The sequence below is a fragment of the Trypanosoma grayi genome, assembly GCF_000691245.1.
Source record: "Trypanosoma grayi strain ANR4 Tgr_16_V1, whole genome shotgun sequence".
NCBI classification, from domain to species: Eukaryota; Euglenozoa; class Kinetoplastea; order Trypanosomatida; family Trypanosomatidae; genus Trypanosoma; species Trypanosoma grayi.
Window position 1 is genome coordinate 23,955 of NW_008825635.1, and position 13,712 is coordinate 37,666.

The 13,712-nt window shown below is 51.8% G+C and overlaps 3 protein-coding genes across 3 annotated transcripts; all 3 read right to left on the bottom strand.

Moving 5' to 3' along the window:
• Positions 1-299: 299 nt before the first annotated feature.
• Positions 300-6,008, bottom strand: DQ04_00161100 (mitochondrial ATP-dependent zinc metallopeptidase; the record flags this gene model as incomplete). The annotated part of the gene is made up of 1 exon (XM_009308324.1): positions 300-6,008. One exon carries the CDS (start codon positions 6,006-6,008, stop codon positions 300-302), a length of 5,709 nt encoding a protein of 1,902 aa, XP_009306599.1.
• A 667-nt stretch (positions 6,009-6,675) lies between these two features.
• DQ04_00161110 (hypothetical protein) lies at positions 6,676-10,146 on the bottom strand (the record flags this gene model as incomplete). Its single annotated transcript, XM_009308325.1, has 1 exon — positions 6,676-10,146. The coding sequence occupies one exon, from the start codon at positions 10,144-10,146 to the stop codon at positions 6,676-6,678; it is 3,471 nt and encodes a 1,156-aa protein (XP_009306600.1).
• A 464-nt stretch (positions 10,147-10,610) lies between these two features.
• On the bottom strand, positions 10,611-13,421 carry DQ04_00161120 (periodic tryptophan protein 2; the record flags this gene model as incomplete). The annotated part of the gene is made up of 1 exon (XM_009308326.1): positions 10,611-13,421. The coding sequence occupies one exon, from the start codon at positions 13,419-13,421 to the stop codon at positions 10,611-10,613; it is 2,811 nt and encodes a 936-aa protein (XP_009306601.1).
• Positions 13,422-13,712: the final 291 nt, after the last annotated feature.

A 13,712-nucleotide genomic window follows, 5' to 3' on the forward strand; every position in this document is an offset into this window, starting at 1 on the left:
ACATATATATATATATATATATATATATGTATATGTATGTATATATATATATATATACATATACACATATATACATATATACATATAGTTGCGCAAGCATTTCACTTCTTTCACAAACAACGCAGGGTCGAAACAGTGAAAACAACAGCTGCAACTCCCACAAGCCAAACAGAACTAAATACAAACTGAAGACAGAGGGCACCAGGGGACTCTTGTAGCATCATACATCTGTGCGATTTTGTGAATCATGAAAAGCGGAAGTCGCTCTCTCGGCATTCATATCATATTCACTTCTGGCTTCACACCAACGGTGAAAGAAGGCCACCCGCGATGAAAAACCCTCCGTATTCGTCGCCTGAAAAAACATAGATGCCACCCTTCACGCGGTCGCAGCACAGCGCCACACTGTTCACCACACCGCAACGAAAGCGGGCCGAGTTATGGTGGGCTGTTGCTAAACCGGGAGAAGCGTTGACGCCCGCCTCTAAAACCGTTTCCACTGATGCTGCTGTTGCTCTCGTATCCGGCTCTTTATTCGCCTCGCCGGACATCGCACGACGCATTTTCGAATGTGATATTACCGCGAACGGCTCGTCATAACATAGTGAGGCCGCTGCCCTAGCCGCCGTGTCGCTATCCCGACGACTTGCACGTGACGGGAAATCGTCCGTGTGGTCAGCACCCCCTGCTGCCAACTGCATCTGGCCTATAAACGAGGGGCACGGCAAAAGTGTTGACCGCGAGGCTGAGGCTGCATTCACTGCACTACAACACCCACCACTCAACTGCCGCTGCCCGCCGCAGCCTGATTGCTTCTTACTTGGGCGCCACATGCTGCCCTCTCGAAGAAGCTTGCTGCAGAAAGGAGAGAATGGTAAGGGCACAACACGCAGCATCGCCGCCGAAGATTGAAGCACTGTGCTTATTCCATGCTTCTCTGCCAGCTGCCAGATGAGCGCCATACGCTGATTACCATGAAAATCCTCGGAAGCTGGCGACAGCGTAACGCTTGAGACATCGCTACTTTCAAAATCATCGCGTTTTCTTCGGCCATCAGCGTCTATTTCGTTCTCGCTCGTTGAGCAGGTGGTAGTGGTGTCAAGTACACCCAACGAAACATAAGAACAGCGTGCACGCTTTGACGGTGGGCGCTCTTCAGCGGTGGGGTGGGTAGCACTTGAAATCTTCTGTCTTCGCAGATCAATCTCCTTGACGCTGGACCCTGTAAGGGCATTGAAAACGTGCACTGTGCTGTGAAGCGCACCAACAGCAACGAGAACAACAGCGTCGTTGTCATTTTTTTCGATTTCTTCCTCTTCTTCATCTTCTTCCGGCTGTGTTTTGTTTATAGTAGTAGCACTCTCTCCCATGCCGCCACTTCCTTGTTGTGATCGCCGTACAACAGTGACAGAGCACGGCAACGTGAAAATCGGGGCTCTCTTGGTGTGCGAATGGGAGAGAGCGATACCATTCTCCGTCAACGCGGCACGCGGCAAAGTTGCGCAGACAGGAATCACACGCAGCACGCTGCCGTAAAGTACATCAAAGACAACGCAGGCGTAAATTCCCGCACGGTACTCAAGAGGTTGATCGTACTGAACGACCGCACGATACGGCCCAACGGAAGCCATGATACACAAATACCGCCCGTTGCTGGCGGTAGGCTGCAGCACGGCATTTTTGCGCGGCGGGCGACACGTACAACGCACACTTTGACTTCCTCGAGCTCGACCCACTCCCGGCGGAGCGATACCACTCTTGATATTATTGTTGTTGCTGCTGACAGAGGGGGCGGCACCGCGCTCGGCCCTATGTTTCAGGGCGTCGCTGTAATAACTGCATGCAGGTGGTGAACTTGATGGAGTTTCACGGCGCTCATTGGTGTGGCACACATGGCATATCGATGATCCCGCATCATCTTCTTCGTTCCACACAGGGTAACCAGACGCCGCCATGGACAGCAGGTGGTACGGCTGCGGTGAAGGCGCATAGCGGGAATCCTTAGTGTAAGGCCAGATACAGGCCGTGTGGCATAGCGCCTGGGCCACTTCATCAAACACCAAGCGCGATCCTGTCTGGTAGAGGATGGCTTCCCCAGAGAAGGAGTCATCACCAAGCGATGCAGAGGTCGCGGACGCGTTTCTCTCGCAGCGCGGATAACGAAGCCGGAGAAATGAAATGGGATTTGTTTGAGCATCGGTGTCCAGACGCATATGTGAGTGACGGCGACGACCAAGCCGCGCTGCATCGTCACTACCGTTGTCGTTATAGTCATCGTCAGAGGCGGATGAGAGCTCCAGTACAGCCTGTGTGTGAGGAGTGAAGTGGTCCCCTCCTTCAAAGAGTACATGCTCCAGAATACGGCGACCCAAACGATCTCCGTCTCTCGTCTCTATTCCAGCTGGGAGTCCCTTCTCCTGAACCACTCGCGACATTTGTGTGACGATAGGCTCGCGCTGAGCCCCTCCCTGTGTCATGTAACGTCGATCAAAACGAATAATACGAGGTCCCACAAAGAAATCATTCTGCATTTCACCATCTGCAAGGGGTGCTGTTGTTTTGTTGGAAGAACCCTCCTCTCGACTGTCCGTAGACGATTGGATCGTTGAGAGAGAGGTAGGGAGTCCACGCTGTGCTATTCGTACTGTGTTGTCTTTTACGCTCCCGATATTGTTCTCGTTCCATGCGTCATACATGGAAAGCTGCCCGTAGTGATTAATGGTGTAGAATGCCTGCATTAAAGACGAGACCAATATATCGCGCACCGGAAGTGTCGCAATAGTTTGTATAATCGATCCGTCCGCGGGCGACCAGCGAAGGATAAGATTGTCTGTGCCGGAAGAAAGACACTGAAGCTCTGCAAGGCGGCGATTTGCTTCTTGTCGCCAACCGTAATTGTCTTCCGTTGATTGGCGAGCACACATTGACTTCTTGCGTCGCCAGAAGCGCGGGTCCAGCCAACGCGCAATTGTAATGGGTGAAGAGTGAATGCGAAACACAGCATAGAGGCGTTCATCTTCACCACAACCGATGCTACTGCTACTTTTGCGGTTTTTTGACTGCGAAAGCACCTCAGTATATCCTCTATTTTTCGTACAGTGCAAGGAGTAGATGAAGACTTTCCCTGTGGTCTCGTGGATGGTGCGGTTCGCTTCCTCTCCTTCCGGCACAGAGGGCGGTGCATTTTGCACCGAGCAGAGAAGAAACCGCCCGCACGGGGAGAAGGCAAGAAAGGATGCAATATGTTCATACCAGTGAGACTCTTTCTGTCCCTTTAGCAGGACAGTATCCAGAATGCGCTGCTCGCAGAAGGATTCCTGCTGTTGCTCTCCAACGGCAGCACCGTCTATAGCACAGGCAGCACGCAGGGCGAACACCACCAGACGTCCTTTTGTAGTCAACATCGCCAATAACGATCCACATGGCGTCACGGCAACGACTTGCACTTCATTCAGCACCTCATCGCCTGGACGGTCATAGTTGACATCCGCCGAGCTTGCATCCTCATCAAGGCCTGTTACTGTGGGGTCCTCAGCAGAGATGGACTCAGTCGCCGAGAGAACCACAAAACGCATCAGCTCCTGGAGATCAGGTAATATACCACCTGTTGGTTCATCAAATTCCCCCATCGCAGTTGGCGGGTCAAAGCCAATACTGGCGCTCTCCGGGAGGCCTCGCTGCTGCCTTGGTACAGCCGCTGCAGCTTCTCCAGAAACACATGTCTCTCCCTCATATGTATGCACAGTGAAAGGCTCATTCAGTGCCCTAACACTTGAATTAATTTCACTACGCCTTCGGCCAGGAAGTCCCTTTGGTGCACCGGGCTTCTCATTTTTCTTGCATAACAACATCCGTGCTGCTAAATTATCCATGGCCATCAGCTGGTAGTCCAAAGGTAAAGTGTCATCCTGTAGTTCAAGGAGAATTTTGGGTCTTCGTAAGGCTTTCTTGATGAGACGATGGAGTCTGACGCTTGGTGGTCTGCTGGACAGAGTCACTTGGGAGGGCTTCCCTGTAGCCAACGCGCCCAAGAGAGAGATAAGGACGTCACTGCTTTCATTGACTATGGAGCGTGTCAGCTTCCCCTTCTGTGTCCAGTTGCTGGATATTGGGCCCGCAACAGTGTCATGAAGGAGGTCATCACCTAAAACAAAAATTTGATGCGGCTCCATCTCTGTCGGTGTGCCTGCCAGAAGTTCGTGTGCCGCCTGCTTCAGCGCACTCAAAAGGGTCTGGCCAATCGCCTGCTCTTCTTCTGCCGCCTCCGTGCGACGGGGGCGTGGTAGCCGACGGCGATACGATTCATTATCCTCGAAAACGCAATGATGACGGGCGGGAGATCCACTGCGCTTTCCCGTAGAAGCAACTATTCTTTCGTAAATTTGAGCTGCACAATTCTGGTACCAAAATCCTAGAACAACACTCACCACAGAAGAACTTCGCCCTAACTCCCCACGCTCACTGTTGGAGTTTCTGGCCTCCTCGTGTTCGCACCTTTCCTTTGAGTTGCAAGGCTGGTGTCGGTGCTGGTGCTGCAACAAATCAGCGAACTCCGCGACAGAGCCCACAATCCAGCCAAGAAGCTGTATACGAAGCACTGTCTGGGCCCACCGCAGTTTTGGGTCAGGAAGAGGCAATGATCCACTTTCGTTTGGATTAAGGCTCGACAGATCCTCACTTCGAGTAAGGGCTGTTTGCCGCACAACGAATAGAAAACGCTTCCATGAATCTCTCGAAGAGTTCCCATACACTTCTTCATGATGCTCTGCACTTGATGTTTCATCATCCTTAGTGGAAGCGATTGGCTCTGTGTCCCTTCTGTTGGAAGGGTAATCTGCGTCGTTTATCTGCACGCATCGACCACATCGTTTCATGATCCACGTTGAGACCTCCTCAATATTCTTTCTGAAAGTGGGTGCACCTCGACAAAACATAGAAAAGGCACCACATTTAATTTCAGTTGCTGTCGGCAGTCCTCCTTTCACACAGGAGGCTTGTGAAGATGAGTTTCCCACATTTATTCTCGAATCGGGCGACTCTGTCGTATTGTTGTGCGACGTAGCATGTCGCCCAGCGTTAGTGGTGGAGTACTCCAGCTGATGCGCATCTAGAAGTAGTCGCTGAAGCTTTTCTTGCAGAAGCGAAAGCCGCTTAAGAATATTGTGCCGGTGGTGAAGCCACCCTTGAGCCGCAAATTCCGCACATGACACGGCTTCGACCAGGCGTAGCTGTGCCCAGAGCACCTCCACATAAGCAAAGAGTACATCTGTGAGGGAGGACCATGCTGAGGGCAGAGTGATGGGCTTTTGAATCTTGCCTTTCCCCTCCCCATTTTCACTCGTACTGTTTTCGTCGCCCAGCAACACCCGGAGCAGCTTCTGAAGAAGTGGTGTCAGGGCAGATGCTTCGTCATCGTTGTCGTTGTCCTCAGTGGCAGCAGACCTGCCTAAAGCCAAACCGAGGGGGGAAATCGACATTCGACAGATGTCATGAAGGGCACTTAAATTCGTTGACTCGCCACCGCTTCCTCTGCTCCCGTTTCGGTGCGCCAAGGAACGAAAAAGATTTATATTGGCCGTATCCGTGGGCCGCACCTCGGGCGTAAGCCCGGGCACATTGTCTTCATTCACCACAGCAGTTGTGGGGCATCCATTCCCACCACTTCCGTTACGGTTATTGTTGATGCCACTCGGCCTCATTGAGATATTGGCCCTATTTGGGCCACAGCTGGCGTTGCCGTCATTCTTGTTGCGGGACAAGCTGTGAGATTCCCCGTGGTCACTAGTTCCATCATCTTTACCGTGTGAAGCAGTAGCAAATAATTGCATTCTCCGACGGGTCTCCTCCTCTAATGTCTTGGCAGTATCAGTGAGACCGAGATCCAGCAGCAACTCTTGGAGGAGACTGCTGCCTGAAAAGAGATGTTCTGGCTCACCACAAGGCTGCGAAATGTGCGTCTCTGTTCTCTTTCCTTCATCTGAACCACGCTCGTTTCGTCGTCCTGGCATGTTGTCCGGGAGGTAATGGTCGGGTAGAATAAGAAATTAGACGCTTCACCCTCCAGTGCACGTTTCCGTGCGTTTCTGTTTGTTTACTACGGGGCAGCGTACCGCACTATGCCTGCCTCTCCCTAGAAGAAAAACAAAGCAAAACAAACAAAAAAAAACGGTTAACTGAGATTGAAGTACGTGCCTTTTCGTTTCGTTTTGTTTTTTTTCTTTTTTTTTTTGGTTTTGCCGATTTTGCTGTTGTTGGTGATAGTTGTGTAATAAGGGTTTTATCGACCAACGAGGGAGTTTTTTTTTTCTTGTTTTTCTGTGGTTTCGCGCGTGTTTTGTACTTTTTTTTTCTTTTTCTGTTTGTTTGTGTGTATAAGTGTGCGCCGCTCTGTAGCGATCGGCACCAGAGCAAGCTTCTAGCGATGCAAGTAGAGCGGCAACAAAACCAAAAAAAAAAAAAGAATATGAAGACGAACATGCAGCGCGGCACTGGAGCTAATCTGCACATGACTGCGACTACGCAAAACAGGACACGCCCAAAGGTGTGGAGATGACACCTACTAACAAACTCGCTCGCTAATCAGTTTTGTGAAGAAACTGAAAAGAGTGCTGTTTAACACCACACAGACAAACATACATACGTACACTCTTAGAGTGGACGCCTCGCTTTTTTTTTCTACTTTACCACTGAATCCTCAGCCTCCATTTTGGAATCCAACGACACCGCACCAGGCGAAGCACTAAGAGTAATGTACTCGCGACGCAGCAGCGCTAGGATCACCAGAAACTGCTCCTGCTCCTCTGTGGAGTTCCAAGAAGGTATCACCTTTGGTATCAAAGGCAGTCTCATGGATGCTGCGCTATTGTTGTCCTTCTCTACCCCAGCGCTGCGTTTCACATGTGTCGTGTGACTTGTATGATGCGCGTGTATTTTATCCCCACCACCCAGCGTCATGTCGGAGGGCATCGGCCGCACGCGCCTCACAGTGGTAACAGAGAAGGGTGAATCCGGCACAGACAAAGAGTGTGAGCCGCCACCGCCACCGCCACTACTGCCACAGTTGTTATCCATCGTACCATCAAGTGCCGCTCGTCCTGTGGCTGGAGGTTGGATCTGTTCGGTGCCCACATCGTCCAGATATGCGTCTAGGAGTTCATAGGCCTCCTTCGGGTTATGCATAGCTGAAACAAGGTAGTCAACCGCGTTCTGCACAAGGGCAGCACGTATAGGATCTAGCGGTGAGAGCGCAATCTCCGCTTCAAGGAGCGCATTACAATATAGCGCCTTCACATCGTCAGCAGTTGTCACTGCCGGGTAGCGGAAGCGTGTACGCTGAGGCGACCCCGCGGGCTTCTCTTCTAGAGAGGGGGAATACACTTTCACCGGTAGTGGTGGTGATGAACGTTGAGGCGACGGCACTATTTTCTTCCGAGTCGATTTCTTCACAGTGCGAACAGAGAGAGGTGTCTTCCGCACCCCACTTAGTGGCTGATCCGTTGATGGTGTAAAACCAGCTGAGCTGTGAGGAGAGCGGTCTGGCACAGGGGCAAGATGCCGCAGCCTGTCGGTGTCCAGACCGCGCAGAAGGGCGGCCATGAGACGCGTCACGACAAAACTGCAAGGTGGTGGTGTCTCCGTCGAAGTGTCCTCCAGCAACGACTCAGCAACAAGCACTGCTGGGTCATCAAACAGACCAAAGCCGTGGTGGCATTCATTCGCAGCAGCGGTAGTGCTGAGGAACAGGGACGGGTGAGCCGTCACTGTGGCATTTAGCGACGCTGTGGTGCAACTTCCAACCACAGGACTACGTGCAGAGCGTGAGTACGCATTTCCAGGCGCTATACATGCCAAAGTGCTGCATTTTTGTTCTTCGTCACCATCTTCAAGGATCACGCCATAATCGTTCTGCTCCGACGTTGAATTGTGTTGTTGCTTGCTTGCCGACACCGCCGACCCTTCTCTCCCTGAGAGATGCCTTCCACAACTTGTGCTGCACTGAGGTGTCGCTTGCATTCCTCTAGGCAAGAAGAAGTTCCCAATCAAAGTGTTGTCAATGTAAGTCTGTGGGATATTCACTTCCACAAGACCAGAAAACCGCTCCAGTAAATCTTCCTCCCAAAGCAGTCGGTACAAATCGCAGATCCATTTGCGGTAAAACATCATTACCCGTCGGTCCGCGCACTGCACAGCGGGAATAAGAAGATCCACTGTGATTGTAATAGCACGAAAAACGAGAAGGGCGACCTCCTCTCGTATCTGTTCTTGCAGAGCCTGTGTACTTGCCATTGACTCTTGCACCTGCTTGATCATGACTTCTAACTCTGCTGCCATCCGACCAGGGAGATTCATCATTGCGTTGTCTGGTGGCTCTTTTTGAAATGCTGCAGCAGCGTCCTCACTAGAAGACTTCCGTGCTGTCGATTGATCGGTATCATCTGCGCGAGCAACGGAGGCAACGTCAGAACTGATGTTACTCTTCATATTGATGAGCGAGCGAAGGAAACAGAAGAGCACCACATCGATAGGGCGGACATGCCCACTGAAATCTGCCGAAAGTGGATCCGGGGCAGCCATCTGCATTGCGTCGCCGTTCACTTCAGCCAATACGCTACAACTGACAGGGGTCTTCATACGATGAAGGCTGCTATGTGGGCGGCGAATGGTATCACTTGATGCGGGCAGCACAGCATTTCCGCCACTACCACTCTCTTCCTTTGCATTTTCGGCAATTTTCTTAAAATCCTCTGCATAGTTGCGGAGACAGGGAAACAATGTTGTCAACAAGCCAATTGCCGCTGGTGATGGCAGCGCAATATGGCGCCCGGCAGTGTAGCTGAGCTGCAAACCCATGCTGCGGGAGTGCTCTGCAGCAGCATCCGTTGCGGCGCTGCTCTGCTCTGCTTCCTCCACACTACTAAAGGAACTGTTCAGCGATGGGGCCGCCGAAGGCCCACCGTAGAGAAGGCCTTCCACCATGATGTTGATATGCAGTGCTGTCCGGTTAACAACTCGGCCTCCCGTGTTGAACACAAATGATGAGGAAGACGCCGCTGGATTTTCAGCCTTCAAACCATCACTCACCCGCGTACAACTGTCAACATCATCCACGCTTTGTACCGAACGCCTCGGCAGAGCCGATTCCGCAGACTGTGCGTGCGCGCCTAGACGTGTGCCTGTACTAATGTCATTGTTTGGGTTGCTATTGGCATTTTTTCCACAGGTGCTCGTGTTAGAAGGAGCCTTCGCTGCTACCTTGGAGGCTTCTTCTTCATTGACGTTGCTACAGCGTTGACATTTCCCACAGCTGCTATTCGCAGGATGCAGTATCTTCAATAAGGCGGAAACGTCACTCTTTGTCAGTCGGCCAGCCAGGAATTCACAGAATTCTTCTGGGCACCAAACAGAATGCCATGCCGTGATGTCGCAAAGCGGCGTCGTCAGTGAAGGCGACGGTTGTTGAAAAATACGCTGTGGAGGAATTTTAGAACGCGACGTGACATTTGCCGCAACTTCATTGTTGTTCCCGCTTATACTTGGTGTTCTAGATATCCTTGTGGGACTTGCTGAGTGCATCTGGCCTGGTACGCTTCCGAGGAACAGCTGCTGCAGCTCAGCAGTGAGGCCATTGACTCCGCACGTTTCTGCCAAACACGACGTCCCGCGCTGGCCCTTCACGTCCATAGCCACAGAAGCAGAGGAGCGGCATGACATCACGTTTGACATTTCCGTTAAGCCGAGACCTTCACCACTTCCACGTGAACGGCTGGTATAAAGAAGTTCCACCATGCGGCATCTCTCTGCTAGCTCCATCAACAACTGCAGGTCCTGTTGAAGAAGGCCTTCCACCTCCATGAAATGATGCAGATCCTTAAGAAGATGACGTGAAAGACTATCGAACGCGCACACAAAAATGCGTCTTTCTTCTTCCTTTAATGACGCATCAAGGCGTGCAAGCGTCAACGCAAGCTCTACGGTATACGTTCGACAAAGGATGTCATCACTTTGTTCCAGACACTGCATAAGTGGAAGGAACTCGTTTCGCATGAGTGCTGTGATATTAGGCAAGACGATTGCCGCAGACGACCCTACAACGGCGGGCTGCAATTCCTTCGTCCGTGACGACGTTTCAATACCGTGACTCTTCATTCTTTATCCCAGCTTTCCACGTATATATGAAAGAATATATATATATATATATATATATGGAAGATGTGTATGTGTGTGTGTGTGCGGTATACCACCAAATTCCCTCCTTCTAGTACTATGTTGGCGAACGGTGTGTGTTCCAGCAGAAGGCCTGCTACGACCAAAAAGTGCTCAGCACCAGACAAAGAAATCTTCCATCTAGGAGAATATAAGCGAAAAACACGAGCCACCAGAGAGAGAGAGAGAGAGAGAATAGAGAAAACGTATGGAAATTAGACAAACTCCACTTCCACGACGCACCATGAAACCCCACATCCAACATTAATGAATGCAATCATTGTGATATTCTCCTTCATTTTTATATTCAGCTCCTCGTGTGCACACACACACAGACACACGTATATTTAGTAAATTTACTCGATGGGTGAGTCCCTTTTCTTTTTTCTGTTCGCATCAAAAATGCTTCATTCAGTTACAGCCTCAGGCTGTAGGACGTCTTTTTGCATCCTCGTCATGTCGATGATGTACTTCAGGGAGAAGTAATTCTCCTTTGCTAGATCTGTCAAAGCTCTGTGCTGTTGCAGACTGCGTTGCAAAGTTTTCAATGCTGGGGTGACGGTGCTACGGTCCTGCGCAAAACTTCCTGCGCACTCATTGGAGTGAAGCATAAGAGACTGTGCCCACAACAAGGCTTGCTCGAGACCACGGCTCTCCTCAACTTCGTCGCTCACCCACTGTACCAGAAGCGGGAAAAGGACTGTGGGAACAGATGATACGGCAACGGGAATGGCATTTCGTGGCATCCGACGCATACATTCAGAACCCAGCATCTTGTCGCCAAGATTCAGTGCACCCATGAGCGCCATCACCGGCTCGCCACGGGAAAGCTGCTCGCGGACCTGCTGCGTCGTAATGTTGGCGCTGAGTTGCAGCGGCTGAAACTTAGGTCGCGCGATGCGGGTGGAGAACACCAGCAGGCCATCTGTCGTCGCTGCCACAAACTCGCTACCCGTGGAGGCAAACGTCAAGTCCATCGTCCGTGCCGTGAGGGCTGTCTGTCGCTTTCCAGTAGCAAAGTGTCGATGACGACTTCCCGGCATCTCCAGCATTTTGCCGCGGCGGAGGTGAATATCTGTGTCGTCCACATCAATATCATCCATATGCCCCGCCTCCGTCATGCGGCGCCATTGGTACTGCTCCTCTGCGCCCTGCACATCGAGGTTGGTTGTGATGGGCCACTTCTTCAACATATAGCCCTGCAAAGCGTGGTATAGAACAATCCATTTGGAATCCCCCCCTGCAACAATTTTCTCACCCTCTGGGGAAAAGGCAATGGTGGTAAAGCGGGCGTTGTAGTTAGCACTGCGCGGACCTACCGTCTTGTTCCATCCACCTGCAGCGTCGAAATTTGTTTTGAATGTCTTAATGATAATCGGCTCCGTCGGCACGACCGTTTCATAGACGGAGATCTCCTGCTTCATCGTCAGCACAGCCAGGCGACGACCGGTACTGCTGAAGGCCACACTGAGAACCTCCGACCCAATGTCTACCGCCTCCGCGTCACCCTTCAGACGGTCCCCGCCATCGCCACGCGTGAAGAGGTCCCAAAAGACAAGGTTATGGTCGAGTGAACCGGAGACCAGCGCGGTACCGGACGGATGAAACGCCAGGCATGCAATGGGTGCCTCATGCCCGTGCAGCTCGTCGATAACCTTCCCCGTCTGAACTGCAAAGAGGTAAATGCGGTCCGTCTGGCCACTGCCCACCGCCAGGACTTCGCCAGATAGATCAACGGCGATGCAGGAAAGTTGTGTCTGCTCCGGCGCCGTGTAGACGCGGAAATGGCGATACCGCACGAGGTCGTAGCCCCGCGCTGTGCCGTCTCGGCTGCAAGTGAAAAAGGCATTAGTCGCCGCGCTCGTCGCAATACCGGTCACCGGCGCTGTGTGTTCCGCAAAGGTCACATAGCACTGGCCAGTGGATGCCTTCCACACCTTTACCTTACCATCATCACCACCAGAGATTATGCTGCTCGCATCAGCTGTAACTGCAGTGCGGGTGATATCATAGTAGTGTGCCTGATCCTTGAGGACATACGTCTCGGATTTCCAATCCCACACAAGCAGTTGTTTTAAATGGGCGCTACCAAAAGCTACAAAGTCACCGCTCGGGCTAAAGCTTGCCGCTGTTAGCGACTGTGCGGAGATAGACAGCAGGTGAACGAGCGCTAACTCCGCATCATCTGCATTTTCTAGGGAATGAATGGCAAAAATACCAGAATTGTATCCAATTGCCACAAGACCGCGGCGACGGTGGAAACTCGTGACGGAGACATTGCCCTTATGCGTCAACAGGTGCTTCTTTTCAATCTCAAACGCGCATCTGAGGACGTCTGGAAGGTACGTGTCATCGGCTATAGAGGCACGCACACCTTCAAGTTTCAGTTGCTCCAGCCGCTGCTTCTCTAGGAACGACTTTGGAACGCGTCCAGACTCTTCGTCATCCTCATCACCGTCTTCCTCCTCCTGCAACCCCACACGTGCATTGACCTGTGCAACGGCAATTGCCTGCATCACCTCACGGCGTGTGACAGGCGTACGCTTCCATAGCATCAACACGTTGTCAGCGGACACGCTCACCACGCGAGTGCACGCATGGTCTATGAACCAGGCGCCGTGTACTCCCGCACGGTGGCCCACCAGGGCATTCTGCTGGATTGCCATCCCCTTCTGCTGTAGTCGTCCCTGCCGTGGGAATATCTTCATTCGGGCGTCCTGCCCACTCAGCAGCAGGTGCTCGCTGTCCGGTGTCCATTCAATGTTGTTGATGGGTAGCGTCAGTGCTGCGTGCAGGTTCTCGACACGATGACATCCATGAAATGCGACAGTGCGCTGAGCCGGTGCGGTGTACACCTGAAGAGTGTTTTCGAGCGCAAGCGCAACATACTTGCCACACGGACTAAATTTCACGCAGCGGACCTCGCATTCGGGTGGAAATGCAATGGTGTCAAGCACCACACCAGCAGAGATGGCGTAGAAGAAACCGATACCTCGTTGACCAATCGCAATTAGCAGGTCTCCATCCGGCGAAATGTCAAAGCATTGGATGTTGCTGTTACTGCAAGGGAGTGAGCGGTGCCCCTCCTGTTGCAGCTGAATGCAAGAGATGTAGTTGTTGACAGGCGAGTACAGCTGTCGGCCGTCGGGAGAAAAAACGACGTTGCCGCCTGTGTACAGCATGCCATGCACTGATGCCAGCTGGAAGTTGGTCTGCATCTTTACTCTTGTTTATTTTTTCTCCCCTTCCTGCTGTTTTGTCCTTTATTCCCCTCTGTAGTCCCCGTCCCCTTGTTGCTTGTATTCCCTCCTCCTTTCCAAAGCAGCGACTTCGCCCCATGAACGAGGGTGCAATGAAAACACAACGACGAAAAATAAAAAAAAAAAGATGCAGATAAATACATAGAGAGAGAGAGAGAGGCATCATTAAAACAACTAGGCGATATGTTCCTGTGTCCATCGCATGTGTGCCCATACCTGCATGCATGCACATCAGAAACGTCACCACTG